We start from the raw sequence: 15,384 nt of genomic DNA, 5'->3' as shown, positions 1-15,384 counted from the left end.
ATTTGAGGAGCTATGGTAAAAATGGTTTTCTTATGTTTTATTTATTAAAATGACGGACATCATTTTGAATTATCACTGTCAGTGTTTAAAAAGGAGGCGGAAATTAAACCTTTTAAATAAGATATAACCCAGCAACTTTTCTGGGACTACTCGACCCGTATAAACAAGTAGTCATGCAAGCCCCATGTATAAATGTATTTAGTAAATATTTCTACATTAAAATGTGATGTATTACAATTGTATTACATTGCTGCCATAATAATGGACCATTTCAAAAGTTTACATGATCTGGCTCTCGTTTTTCTTTCCCTTCTACGTAAGAGTTCCCACTCACTGTGGTGGAGCGGCGACATAATTTTATTATTGTGAATTATTTCAAAAATGTATGTTACACAATCCTCCAACTTTCACAACTGTCCATTACTGCCAGAGCTGTTACGGCATTTAGCAGTGGTCAAAAAGGATTTCCAAAATGGCTTTTGGATTAAACTCAGAGATGTGTATTCAGACGGTAATTAAATTACCTCACGTCCTTGGTGTTTGTCAACAAACAGTAATTAATTTGGCTAGGAATTTTCTTGTGGGAGGTGGGAGAAAAACACAGACATTTCGGATTCAGACAGCAATAAAATCACTGACTACCCCCTGTGAATGCTGGTATGTCCTCACGTCCCCATGTAAAATAATTACTGTCCGAATAGGGCTTATGGCTACGTTCACACAGCAGATTACGATTGTCAGTCCTTCTTGGAGTGTTAAATACAATATTTGTTAACAGTTTAGTTAAGAAAGTGGGAACCGTATTCTATTCCAAAAGTGATTTTACAAGTGACAGCCGAATTTTGAGAGCAAGTTCGGTTGATATGTATGAATGGAGACAAAGTCAACTAATTGTCTGTCAGGTCATTGACATATTTATGACTTGCATATAAAAGAGCAAGATTTACAGGCTATTCTTTGCGGTTAATGTTAGAGCTGTCAATCTCTCTCAGATTATGAAAAAATTGCTGGAAAATAGGGGTATTGTGTGGTCAGAGTTTTTTTTAATTAGACAAAAGCAGAACCCGAGTTTTTGACCAATATCGGAGAGGATGAAAGCAGTGGAAGCTGTCAAAAATGCTTAAATGTTTAGAATAACAATACAATCCTTAAAGCTGAAGTGTGTAAGTTTTGAACTGCTAGCCTCACCAAAAACTAGCATCTGCCATTGCTTGATTTGTTTTTCCCAATTATGTCACCTGTAATTTATCCTAGTGTCCAAAAATGTCTTCAAGTGTCCAAAAGCCTCTCCAAACAAATAAAACATTATAATTATTAGTGCTGTCATTCAATTTTAAACACAATTAATTGCATCATTTTCTGTAGTTAAGTAATCGCGGATTTTAAAAGTGCTGAAATTTGACACATATGTATATATATATATATATATATATGTCAAAATTCATTTATTTCCATCTTAGGAAAGAAAACCAAAACAAAATGTAGCAATATAATGCTTTATTAACATTTTCCAAACAAGCCTTCCACAATATAAAGACAATGCACTAAAATCACCAATTCAAATAACATTAAACATTTCCTAAAGTCTAAGTGGGATTTTGACTAATCCCCACACAGGCTACATATTCATTGCAATGGGCATTAAATCCCTTAAACTGTCATCTTCTACAATATTAATTTGCCGGTAGACTGTGGCTGTCCGCTTTGTTACAGCAATCGTGAAGCTGGGTTCATGATTCACGTCAAAGCGGCAACACCAGTGTCGAGCACCGCTTTGAACTCACCATGAAAAGCGCTGGCAGACAAAAATGTCTCGTTCTGCGTTTTGGTAATAGTTAAGACTTGACGTGCTTCTGTGGTAATAAAAATGTGCCCTACATAGGCTGAAAAATACTTGATTTCTATCACAAGTCCCATCTGGACATGTTTTGCACATCAAATAGTGTTAAGAGGTCCTTTCTCCGTCATTTTATCACTGACAGGGAAGTGCTGTCAGAGATTATTTTATTTACTGAGAACCTCAGAGGCTCTGTCATAGGAGAGAGCATAATGGTCAACTAGCGTGTTAAGACCAAGGAGCTCTAAAATACCGGTTAAGACAGTTCCCCCCATAGAATGTCTATGGGACCACCGCGTTATGCTATTTTATGCTAAGCTTGTAGGCTCTCCTTGGTAGAAGGTCTCTGGTGCTATGGCGTGTGCGTCAGTGTAATGACTCCGGGAGGACACATTACAAAGTTTCCACCCTTCACACCAGTGTTTATGCTGTATTAACGGTAAATACGTTAATCAATGAATCACATGCTTTAACACATTAATTCTGACAGCTCTAATAATTATACATAAGAACTAATTACACATGCAAGCACAACAATGACTAAAGGTTTGCATAGCATTCAGACATGATTTTAGTAATGAGATTTCACAGAATGAGTTTCATTCTGTGCCATTTGAATCATCATTAACTCTGTGTCATGTATCTGATGCCATCACCTGGTGGCCATATGTAATTAGAGTGGTTGATCACATGACTCTCTGCCCAAATCTGGAGAACTTTCACCACTGATTGGAGCAATCCGATTGGTTTAGCATTCCATGATGCTACAGCATTTCCGATGATGTCATCTGATCGTGGAAAGCTAACATGTTTGTAGCCAGATAACAAGATGCCAGATAGCCAGATGCTGTGTGCACATTGTGCTTTGTATGGGTTATCTAATGATCTACGCATCCGATTACATTGTGTAGGGGCTAATTTTAAAGATAATCGCCGCCTCTAAGTAATGGTATGTGATATTTTATGTTCTGTTAATATTTCTTGAAGTTATAAGTGTAAATGCTGCATATAAGCAACACCTGTTCACATGAAACATAAATGTCAAAGGCATATACTTAGCTATTACCCACGATATTTTTGTCTGTGAGTAAAACATATACGTTGGTATTCTACTCTTTGAAAGCTTTCAAAGCTATAATATGTAGAGTGCAAAATTATTAATAAATTATCAAAATGAAATATTTCTCACTTGTCTACATATTTCAAAGCAGTTGTTCAATTTTGGTCATAATGCCTACATGCATTGTAAAGTACAGATTCTAAGCTTTAAAACGATACCTGTTTTGTGTTGGTCAAGACTGTAGTTGTTAATATCTTGATTTTTTTTTCACGGGCCCACCAGCGGGGCCCATCCGAGATTAAAGTGTCAATAGGTATGTAAGCTAGACATCTAAGGGGTTGTTCACACCGAACGAATCCTTGCATCTTAATAAGCGAGATAGAGTGCAGCAAATGGAATAGAATGTAGGTGTCTTCAGACACGTTTTTAAGGTTTTTTGACACGCCGCCTAAAAGCGTGGTGCTTCTGCGCGAAATGCTGGAAAATAACAGTGAGACACAGCGTAACGGTCCAAAACGTTAGTCTAGCACATGTTTACATAGGAAAACAATTGAAAAGCACAGCAGCTGGATTGGAAAACACATTCAGTGTGAAAGGCCCTAACACATAGTAATTGCTGGCATTGACCACTGCAGTCCTGATACCAGTGATCAGGTCAATCAGAATTCACTTAAGAACCTCACTGTGAACAATAGACTTCTTCATGTCCCAACTGCTGATCTCAACAAATCCATTTATTAGCCCCTTTAATTTGATTGGTGTAAACACGGCATATTGGTTTATCTGTGGGACAATAACAGAGTGCAGCATTCCATAAATATTCGATAAGAATCTAATCACAGCCCTAATGTGTATTTAAACAGCATAAGTAATGATGATTGCACACTACTTGTATTGAGTGAATTGATTTTAGTGATTCAAGCTTATGTGGTTTTATGTGCTTGACAGACCTTGTCAGACATTCTCATATAAATCAATTTAAGCATTTTTTCCTGTAAATGTTTGTTTTATGAATGTCTTGGCAGCATTTGTGCTGTTTGTGTTCCCTCGTGTCACAGAGCTCCACTTTTGTTGTTAGTAAAGTTAATACGTGCGCACAGGAATTGGTTTTAGATTCAATCATATTTGTGGTCAGCACAGCACATTAAGAGGACTTCAGAGGTAGATTTCTTAAAGAGATCAGGAGTCCAGACTGTCAGGTAATTTATTTTCAGTGTTGGTGTTTGATTGACAGGTTAGTTTTAGAGGAGGGAGGGTCTTCCCCAGAGAGCCTGTCCCATCATCCATCTTGTGTGTGACATGTTCTTTAGCATGAGAAACTAGAGTGTGTGTAAGTGTGTAAGAGTTAAGTCTGTTCCCCAAAGAGACTTGTGTTTTGATGGAAACTGCACAGATTTTGTCCACAATTTGTCAAGAGTGATTCTCCTCATAAGCTCACAGGGCAGAAGCCCCAAATCACCTACACATGAGACTATAGTCAATGAATTCTTGTGCATTATGAATAATGCCACTTTAGAGATGTCTTAACCCTTGAAGCTTTGATTGGCCCGAAGTAATGTTAATAAATACAGTCTTGACCAAAACAAAATGGGTATCATTTAAAGCTTAGAAGCTGTACTTTATAATGCATGTAGGCGTTATGACCAAAACTGAACAAGTGCTTTGAAATTTGCAGACAAATCATAAGTTTTCCATTTTGATAATTTATTAATAATTTTGCACTCTACATATTATTGTAATTTGTAAAAACATCAGTCTGATTAAATAGCCTTGTGTCATATGTCGTTGGAAATCTCTTAAATAGTAGAATACAACCGACCTATTTGTTTTACTCACAGACAAAAACATAGTAAGTAATAGCTAAGTACATGTCTTTGACATGCATGTTACACGTAAACAGGTGTTACTTATGAGCCACGTTCTCGCTTATAACTTCACGAAAAATAAACACAACATAAAATATCACATATACTATTACTTAGAGAAGGTGATTATCTTCAAAACGAGCCCTCACAATGTAATCGGATCCACAGATCATTAGATAATCTACAAGAAGCACAATGTGCTATACATTTGTGTACAATGTGCTACACATAATGTGCTATACATTTGTGTACAATGTGCTACACATAATGTGCTATACATTTGTGTACAATGTGCTACACATAATGTGCTATACATTTGTGTACAATGTGCTACACATAATGTGCTATCTGGCTAAAAACACATTAGCTTTGCTGGATAAGATTATTTCATCAGAAATTATGTAGTACTTTTTCCAGCATCATGGAATGCTAACCCAATCGTATTAGGATTCAGGAGCCGGATTCACGAAAATGTTTTTAAGAAAAAAATTAAGAAAGTTCTTTAGGATAAATTATATGAAGATTGTAAGAATGTTCCTAAGTGCAATTCTTAAGTTCTCAAATATTTTCTTAAGAATAAAAAGACAGGCTTTGACATTGTCAGATCAGCCTGCTAACGGAGGTGCCTCGTCTAATAGCCTACAACAAATTCAGTACTTCATCACTGGTAAATTGTAACGATAAATGTATCTATTAACCTTTTTTTTATTTATTTTTTTTTAAGTAGCAAGCACCTCGTGATAGTTTTTTTTTTTAATGTAAAGTGCGTGAGATGTGTTAGTTTAATGAATATCACGTCGGAAAGAGGCGGGTAAATGGGAAAAGGTGGTGGAGACTGTCTCCGCTGTGCCCAACTCCGATAAGGATGTGGATGGGGGATGAAAAAGAAAGTGTAATTATTATGTTTCTATGAACTTTAAGTATTGCGTAGAGAGAGCGCTATATGCAGCGCATCCATTAGCATGATCGGTCACCACATTAAGAAGCTTCAAAACAACATTTGTTGTTTGAATTTGGTGATCACATTTACATGGTTTACAATTTTTCAGTCTAAAATAACATTTCTACGTAAACAGCCCACTGCGACTTCAGACTCAACATGAAAAACCCAGTAAATTCATTAAACATCTTATATTTTTGGATTTAAGGCAACTGTGAGGTTATCCTAACTTTTAAGATGTTATTTCTGATGATACTTAAGAATTTTTTCGAGAATTTGAATGCTTAATTTTGTTAAGAATAATCTTAAGAAAAAAGATAAGAACTTTAAGAAGTTTATTCAGGAATACAAAATATATATATATATATATATATATATATATATATATATATATATATATATATATATATAAAAATTCTCCCCAATTTGGAATGCCCAATTCCCAATGCGCTCTAAGTCCTCATGGTGGTGCAGTGATTCGCCTCAGACCGGGTGGCAGAGGACGAATCTCAGTTGCCTCCACATCTGAGACCATCAATCTGCGCATCTTATCATGTGGCTTGTTGAGCGCGTTACCGCAGAGACCTAGCGCACGTGGAGGCATCACGCTATTCTCCGCGGCATCCACGCACAACTCACCACGCGCCCCACCGAGAGTGAACCACATTATAGCGACCACGAGAAGGTTACCCCATGTGACTCTACCCTCCCTAGCAACCGGGCCAATTTGGTTGCTTAGGAGACCTGGCTGGAGTTACTCAGCACACCCTGGATTCGAACTCGTGACTCAGTGATGTGGCAGTCAGTGTCTTTACTTGCTGAGCTACCCAGGCCCCCAATACAAAATATTCTTCACTTTTTTCTTAAGTTACAAATTAAGAGGAAAATGGTAGTTAAGAAGAAGTTTTTTAAGAATGTTTCATGAATCCGGCCCCAGAACGCTGCAATCAGAGGTGGATGTCATCCAAATATGGGCAGAGAAGATCGTTCACATTTATTAAATATGGCCACCAGGAGATGGCGCCAAGTACATGACACAGCCTCGATGGAGATTTCGTTACTCATGTCTGCATGAGTTATATTTGCATGTGTAATTAGATCTTATGTACAATTGTTATGTTTTGTTTGTTTGGAGAGGCTCTTAGACACTAGGATATATTATTTTTGTAATGCTATAACTTTTGAATGTTTGTCGTATCAACACAATATTGTACTCAGTTACAGGTGACATGATTGGGAACAAAACAAAAGCAGTGTTTTGGAGCTACCTTATTTGCACCCTGAGATATATAATGTAAAATAAGAAAAATAAGAAACAAAAAATGTAATTTTAAAATTTAATTAAAATGTCTTTTTGTGATTTTTCAGCAGTTTCTTAGGCTGAGAGTTTCAGAATTTATTATAATCTATATCATTAACATTGAAAAGTTTTCTTTAAAATTATACCAAACAATTGACCCTCTTTAGTTTCTTTGTAGAGTTATAAGCCTTTAATTTTGGGCATGCCACTGAAACAGGAAATCTTTAAAAACACCTACAGAGTTTTAAGAGTTAAAGCAGGAAAGATGGGAAATGGAAATCATTATTTTATTTAAATATATATATATATATATATATATATATATATATATATAAACAGTATCTTTGTCTTGTCTTTTCCTTTAGATAGATATATTTGTCTGTGAATCAAAAGTGCATAAGATATCATTTGCACTTCAAGGGTGTATCTTGAATATACTATTGAGTGTACTCCAGTGTGGTGTATTTTGTCTTGTTCCGTGTTATTTGTTATTTTCTAACAACCTTTTTTGCTGTGCAAATCTTTAATAGCTGTTTGTTGTGGTCCTCTCCCTAATTGATCGCTTAATCATTAAATCTCTTTTGGGCTTTTGTGTACTAAACTCGATAGTATACTTTAAATGGGCCTATTTCTATAAACTGTTTTCTAGTCATTCCATCTCTCAAGAAGTTAAATAGTGTTCACCAGATTGCCATAGCTCTGTTTAGCTAACTTTCATATTTCTTATGTTATTGACACGTATTGTTTTTGATTTTGTTATAGTGTTTTAAAGACAGCATTTAAATGATCAGTATGGAGTTAACAGTAGTGCAGCTATGTGAAACAGAAGTTAACCAACAACATAGAAAAAACAAACTGATACTATATGAGTTTCCCAGGGCTTTTTTTTTGTTTTGTTTTGTTTTTTTTTTTGGAGAGCCTGGGAATTTTCAGTTAGAATAGCAAAATGATGCTGGGTTCTCTTTAAGGGGAAAAATGATTTTAGACAGAAATCACTAGAAATAACCCTGTTGTGTAGATTCGTAAATGTAAGCATAAAAAGTGTGTGTCTGTGTGTGGACAAAATAAGTCGTCAGGTGTCAAACGGGTCAGGTGCCTGTGCTGATATATTGCCCTCAAATTTGCATCCTAAACAAGAAATATCCTTATGTAACGTGATTAACAACCTTTGTCATGAAAGACTTAAAATTAGGGCAATATTCTGAGCCCTGGATAACCTTGCATTTCTGTTTCCAACTAAATTGATGCAAATTATTGATATTCTCTCTTAAAACATTTCTATTTTATTTCACTGGCCTTCATTTAAAATGTCTATGTGCACTCCTGGCTCTTGCCAACTCTAACCTTTGAACTATGACAGGACACTATATTTACAAAAACTGTATCATATACACTTTCTTGGGCATTTAGTAATAAATTAGGTTATGTTTAGTATATTAAACCAAACAATTAATTTTAACACACTTTTCTCTTTTTCCCTCTCTACCTGTGTTAATAGTTGGACCCACAGACCGTGCAATCCAAAAACTGGCACATGGACGTCATTGAAATGAACGGGGTACTAATTTATTTTTCATCAGAAATAAATATATTTTCTATTTAATCTATTCTTTTCCATTATTGCCTTTATACAACATTTACAGAGACTTATGTTGCCTCTTATTAACTGTTCCTTCTCAGATTAAAGTGGAGTTTTCCATGAAGTTCACGACTCGGGACTTGAGTTTAAAGCGGACGCCCTCTAAGAAACAGAGTGGCGTGTTTGGGGTCAAAATCAGCGTGGTAACAAAGTGAGTGAAATGTCAAGCCCTAAATATAAGTATGGAAAAACAAAGTTTAAAATGCATTTTTATTGTGGGTTTAGCCACACTACAATATTTTGAATTCGTAAAACAGTTGGAACAGTTTCCTTCTAGATATCTAGTACAGTTGTGTACATCGATTTTGCATGTTTTTCTTCCTCAGGCGTGAGCGCTCCAAGGTGCCTTACATCGTGCGGCAGTGCATTGAGGAGGTGGAGAAGAGAGGCATTGATGAAGTGGGCATTTACAGGATCTCTGGTGTGGCCACAGACATCCAGGCCCTCAAAGCTGCATTTGACACCAGTAAGAGCCATTTAACCAACCACACTTCACATGCTAATACTAGGTATGGGCATACTGAGTATACCAAGTTTTATCAACATTTAGGAGGACACTAGCATATATAAACGACCCCAAAGCTAACAGACATGGACTAAAAGCCACAAAACTCCAATTTTTATTTAATTGGATCTTCAATTGACTAGATTCATTTTTTAAAACTTTAGATTATTTCACTGATCAAAGTCCAAACGTGGCACAATGGGAACTTATTTTTAATATTGTGATTGGTTATGGGAACATTTTGGGTGGTACCTTGCTGTTTGATTGGTTCGAGCGGGAACAGCATCAACTGTACATGACGACTTTCGGTTAGAGGCAGCAACAGCTTTTAACACTGTTCGGAAACAGAACGCAAGGGTCTTGAGAAGTGTTTTCAAACAGTTTTTACGTGGCACTTCATCTTAAAAAGACACACAATGCAAAGCACAATACAAAGGCCAAAGCAGACCATCTGATGCATGTGTACATAGACTAAATATCAGAAATAGTGCAGAGAAATCTCCCTCAAGATCTCCCTTCCTGCCCCCTGAGTAATCAAGTAGTCAAAATGACCAAAAAGTACATTCCTTATTCATACTTCCATGTGATTTTTAACTACTTTTAGCTTTCTAAATATCACTTCCCCCCCTGGTTTTTAGTCTACTACTTTCCTGTTTTCTAGTCTACTATATACACACCTACTTAGCTTTAACTTTCTTGTTGATTTCCCATCCATTTCTGTTCATCACTGTCTCTCTCTGGTTATGTGAGGTCAGTCGAGGCCTGCATCTTCTGTCTAAAATCAGCAGTAGTGTTGTGGGAAAGGTCATGCAGAGGGCTGATCCCTCCAGCTTTCAGCTGGCTCAATAAACACACACACAGTCCACAGGGAGTATTCAGAGCAGTACAGTCAGCTAGCATTGAGTGTTACTCAGTATTATGTCATATAATGCTGTATATCTATTACTCAGACTGAATGTATAACCTTAGGTGTTACACGCAGCATTTACTATGATGGCTTTGCATTTCATTTGTGCTCTATCTCTTTCAGATACCAAAGATATCCTGATGATGTTGAGTGATATGGACATTAATGCCATAGCAGGGACACTGAAATTGTATTTCAGGGAGCTGCCAGAACCTCTTCTCACAGACCGGCTGTACCCGGCCTTCATGGAGGGCATTGGTATAACTCTTTCACATTTAACATTTTAATATCTCAGAAGTCTTAGAACATCCAAATCACAGTATGATTTGATACAGTATATAGCAAACAGGGTCATTAAAGGGATAGTTCACCCAAAATTGAAAATTCTCTCATCATTTACTCACCCTCATGCCATCCTAGATGTGTATGACTTCCTTTCTTCTGCTGAACACAAATATTTTTAGAAGAACTTCTCAGCTCTGTAGGTCCATACAATGCAAGTCAACAGGGTCCATAACTTCGAAGCTCAAAAAGCATATAAAGGCAGCATAAAAGTAATCCAGTGGTTTAATCCATGTCTTCAGAAGTGATATGATAGGTGGGTGAGAAACAGATCTATATTTATGTCCTTTTTTACTGTAAATCTCACCATTCAAACAGTCCTCCAAAGTGCTCTTCTCTCCTAAGAGGAGTTCTTTTGTTTTTGGCGATTCGCATTCATAGTGCATATCACCACCTACTGGGCAGGGAGGAGAATTTATTGTTGAAAAGAACTTAAAGATTGATGTTTCTCACCCACACCTATCACATTGCTTCTGAAGAAAGAGATATAACCACCGGAGTCATATGGATTACTTTTATGCTGCTTTTATATGCTTTTTGGACCTTCAAAGTTTTGGTCAATGCATTCATTTGCATTGTGTCTAAATATTTTTCTAAAAAACTTTGTTTGTCTTCAGCGGAAGAAAGTAAGTCATACACATCTTAGATGGCATGAGGGTGAGTAAATGATGAGAGTATTTTCATTTTTGGGTGAACTATCCCTTTAAATGCAGAATGCAAGTGAGTGAGGAAGAGAGATGTGATTAGAGAAAAAGGTGGTGTTTGGCAGATAAATAATGGTAATTCTCTTCATCACAGCTCTATCCGATCCTGCAGCAAAAGAAAACTGCATGATGCATCTGCTGCGGTCACTACCAGACCCCAATCTCATCACATTCCTCACCCTGCTGGAGCACTTGAAAAGGTAAGCAAACACACACACAGACACAAGCTAAACAAACAAACACAACCGCTTTACAGTTTTCGTCCCACTGTAATACTTGAACAGAAGCACACATGCACTCGTACTCAACTCTTGAAGAAAACTGTTGCACACTTTAAAAACAGGGTTTGATTTTGAGCCATAATATTTTAAACTATAGTATACACGTTAATCTGACCACAGTTGGCCACAGCGTTGTGCTCAAACTGCAAAAGACATGTGAAAGTTGATGTGAGATATGCATTTAACATTTCCTCAGCTGCAGCTTTTCTTCAAATATTCAGTTACGCATTGTGTCATGTATACTTGGGACAGACAGTAGCTCGACTATGCAAATAAATACTGTAGCTCGATTATAATTGTGCATGTAGACTTACTGAGTAATGTCACTGCTTTTTTAATGCCTTAAGCTTCATATGAACATCAGTTTAGTCACTTTCATGAATGCCCAGGGTTGTGGGTGTGAATCAGAAATCTCTCTGAAGCAGGGTCTCCGGTTTATAAACATTGTCATAAATAAGCTCTCTGGAGACATTACTGCTGACTTCAACTGCAGCCCGTGAACACATCACAATCATGAGCGTGCCCTGCACACACTGTGTTGAATTATCAACACTGCTCACTGTGGACACCTGCTGGCCGACTCTACACATCACACTTCAAACATAACTTAAAGGGATAGTTCACTTCAAAATGAAAATTCTGTCATGTTGTTCCAAACCTTTATGACTTTCTGTACTTGAAAGAAAATGTTAAGCAGAATGTTACTCTCAGTCACCATTCACTTTCATTGTTCGGGAAAATAAAATATGCAATAAAAAAAGTGAATGGTAACTGAGACTAACATTCTCTTTAGAAAGAAAGGAAGTCATACAGGTTTGGAATCAGATGAGAGTGAGTAAATGATGACAGAATTTTCATTTTTGGGTGAACTATCCCTTTATATGTAATTGTGAATGGAAGTGTTGACCTTATTGATTTGTAAATGACATGTGGCACATTATTGATGTTTGGTTCCCTCTCATTACAGGGTAGCAGAGAAGGAGCCGGTGAATAAGATGTCTCTGCATAATTTGGCCACAGTGTTTGGCCCCACTCTGCTGAGACCTTCAGAGTCAGAGATTAATAAAGCCCATATCACAATGGCCTCTGACATCTGGAGTCATGATGTCATGGCACAGGTAAGACAAAACTTACATGTTTACAGTTTTTTTTGAGTGTCCAGACCACCCAATGGCATGGTTCCAGGTTCAGTACAAGTTAAGCTTAATCGACAGCATTTGTAACATAATATTGATTACCACAAAAATTATTTCAACTCGTCCCTCCTTTTCTTAAAAAACAGAACAAAAACAAAAATCAAGGTTACAGTGAGGCACTTACAATGGAAGTGAATGGGGCCTATTTTTGGAGACAGAAATGTGTAGCTTACAATTTTATAAAAGCACTTACATTATTTCTTTAGTTAAAACTCGTACTGTATTATTTGAGTTGTAGAGTTTTTTAAATTGTCATTTTTAAAGTCGTTGAAGGGTTTTAGGGTTTACGACGTTACGTTGTCATAGCAACAAAGTTGTAAAATTGGAAATAACTTTGCACAGAAAAGGTTAGTAAGTTGTAGTAAAATCACACTTAAATCATGTTAACACATATTGTTTACGTCTTGTGTCTATACTTTTGAAATAATGAGTATTTGAATGTTTACGGATTGGTCTCTATTCACCTCTTAACTTGTATTGAACCTGGAATATTCCTTTAAAATCTGTTTGTTAGACCAATGAAAGACAGAAGGTATATTTGGAGAAGCTTTGAAAAACATGTTTTATTTATTTATTTATTTATTTTTTAATAATAATAATAAAAATTTTCTCCCACTTTGGAATGCCCAATTCCCAATGTGCTTTTAAGTCCTCGTGGTCACATAGTGATTTGTGGCGGAGGATGTATCCCAGTTGCCTCCGCATCTGAGACCGTCAACCCGCGCATCTTATCACGTGGCTTGTCGAGCGCATTGCCACGGAGACATAGCGTGTGTGGAGGCTTCACGCCATCCACCGTAGCAACCACGCTCAACTCACCACGTGCCCCACCGAGAACGAATCACATTATAGCGACCACAAGGAGTTTACCTACCCCATGTGATTCTACCCTCCCTAGCAACCGGGCCAATTTGGTTGCTTAGGAGACCTGGCTGGAGTCACTCAGCACGCCCTGGGATTCGAACTAGTGAGCTAGTAAATTCCAGGGGTGGTAGCCAGTGTATTTTACCACTGAGCTACCCAGGCCCCGAAAAACATGTTTTATTAGCAATTCCATTTGGTGGCGCTAGTTGTGCATAAATTACACACTTGCCATGTTTTCATTCTAGTCTGTAGTCATTCTAATCATAAAAACAATAGGGGTCTATGGTACGGAATGTGTTTTTTAGTTTCTAAAAATTGAAATTTCTGTATTTGGCCATGAGATCTATATAATCACATGGGGAAAAAATTAAATAAAAAACACTGGGAGTCTTGCCAAGCAAAAATACAAGCACACACACACTCAAAACACTCAGACTCTATATATCTGTTTGTAAGTTCTTCATCATCTATTGATCATTATATCAGTAGAATGGGTTGTGCTTTTGTTACCATTGGTTATGTGTTTGACATTTGAAGATATTACATCACCTATCAACCACTGCTTATATCTATCAGCCACTTTCACTCACTGTATTATTACAGTGATACTGGTCTGGTCTGTGATTTTTCCATCATGCTGATTTCCATACCGTCACAACACTGACCCCAGGCTGAATGTAGTGTACTGGGCCATCTTCAGCTCACTGATGTATTTATGCTGTTATGTGTCATTTCAGTCAGCATATTTACTGTGTCAGTGCAACTGATGAAACCAATTGACCATTCATGTTGTCCTTTGGCTAGTGCACTGCGTATATTAAAGTAGCCTGAGCCAAATGTCGGAGAAAATCTTTTTACTCCGTGCCCTAATCAGGCATGACGTTTCTGTCCTCACTCAAAGCATAAATGCTGCACAAAGTCACAGCCAATCAGAACATTTTATTAACCTGTCCTAGAGCACCCAACCCATCAACGCACACAGAAAGGACATACCCAAACAAGGTGTTCAGGACCCCTTTGAACTACATGCAGAATTGTATTCTGATTTGAAAAAAAGACATTTGGGAGTGTTTTTGTCCACGAGTTATCACTAAATCTCATTAAGAAAAATATTTAGAAAAAGTTAAATATATATTTCTTCAGGGGGCCTGGGTAGCTTAGTGGTAAAAGACGCTGGCTACCACCCCTGGAGTTCGCTAGTTCGAATCCCAGGGCGTGCTGAGTGACTCCAGCCAGGTCTCCTAAGCAACCAAATTGGCCCGGTTGCTAGGGTAGAGTCACATGGGGTAACCTCCTCATGTAACCTCCTCATGGTTGCTATAATGTGGTTAGTTCTCGGTGGGGCGCGTGGTGAGTTGAGCGCAGATGCCGTGGTGGATGGCGTGAAGTCTCCACACGCGCTATGTCTCCGTGGCGACGCGCTCAACAAGCCACGTGATAAGTTGCACGGGTTGATGGTCTCAGACGCGGAGGCAACTGGGATTCATCCTTCGCCACCCGGATTGAGGCAAATCAGTACGCGACCACGAGGACTTAAAAGCGCACTGGGAATTGGGCATTCCAAATTGGGTGAAAAAGGGGAAAAATCTGCCCCCCCCCCCCAACACAGTGTCATTTCCAGCACATCTCAGATTCTGTATTGGGTTTAACAGAATTCTGTGGTGTAAATGATTGTGATGGAAATTATATTTTAAACACTTTTGAAATAAAATTGCAGACTTATTTGTCTTGCTAGTCTAATTTCATAGCTAATTAAATAATATTTTCACACATTTTGCATAATTTGGGCAAAATTGTTTGGTGGAAATGACACCATAAGTGTGGGACAGTTGTAATAAAAAAAATAAAATAAAAATAAAATCAACCTCTTGGACATAAAATTGCCCAAAGATGAAGAAACACTAATATATACAGTGTATTTGTAAAGTGAAAAGCAGTTATTTT

The 15,384-nt window shown here is 37.4% G+C and overlaps 1 protein-coding gene across 6 annotated transcripts in view; it reads left to right on the top strand.

Moving 5' to 3' along the window:
- The window catches only part of LOC127421257 (active breakpoint cluster region-related protein), a 290,552-nt gene that overhangs the window by 271,081 nt on the left and 4,087 nt on the right, over nucleotides 1–15,384 (top strand). For all 6 annotated transcript variants that reach the window (XM_051664144.1, XM_051664153.1, XM_051664160.1 and 3 more), the window contains 6 exons: nucleotides 8,501–8,560; nucleotides 8,683–8,792; nucleotides 8,968–9,107; nucleotides 10,177–10,311; nucleotides 11,194–11,299; nucleotides 12,348–12,498. In XM_051664144.1, coding sequence (XP_051520104.1) covers nucleotides 8,501–8,560; nucleotides 8,683–8,792; nucleotides 8,968–9,107; nucleotides 10,177–10,311; nucleotides 11,194–11,299; nucleotides 12,348–12,498 — 702 coding nt within the window. The remainder of the gene's footprint in view (nucleotides 1–8,500; nucleotides 8,561–8,682; nucleotides 8,793–8,967; nucleotides 9,108–10,176; nucleotides 10,312–11,193; nucleotides 11,300–12,347; nucleotides 12,499–15,384) is intronic.

Source organism: Myxocyprinus asiaticus, chromosome 3, assembly GCF_019703515.2.
Source record: "Myxocyprinus asiaticus isolate MX2 ecotype Aquarium Trade chromosome 3, UBuf_Myxa_2, whole genome shotgun sequence".
In the NCBI taxonomy this organism is placed as follows: Eukaryota; Metazoa; Chordata; class Actinopteri; order Cypriniformes; family Catostomidae; genus Myxocyprinus; species Myxocyprinus asiaticus.
This window is presented reverse-complemented; position numbering and strand designations above follow the sequence as displayed.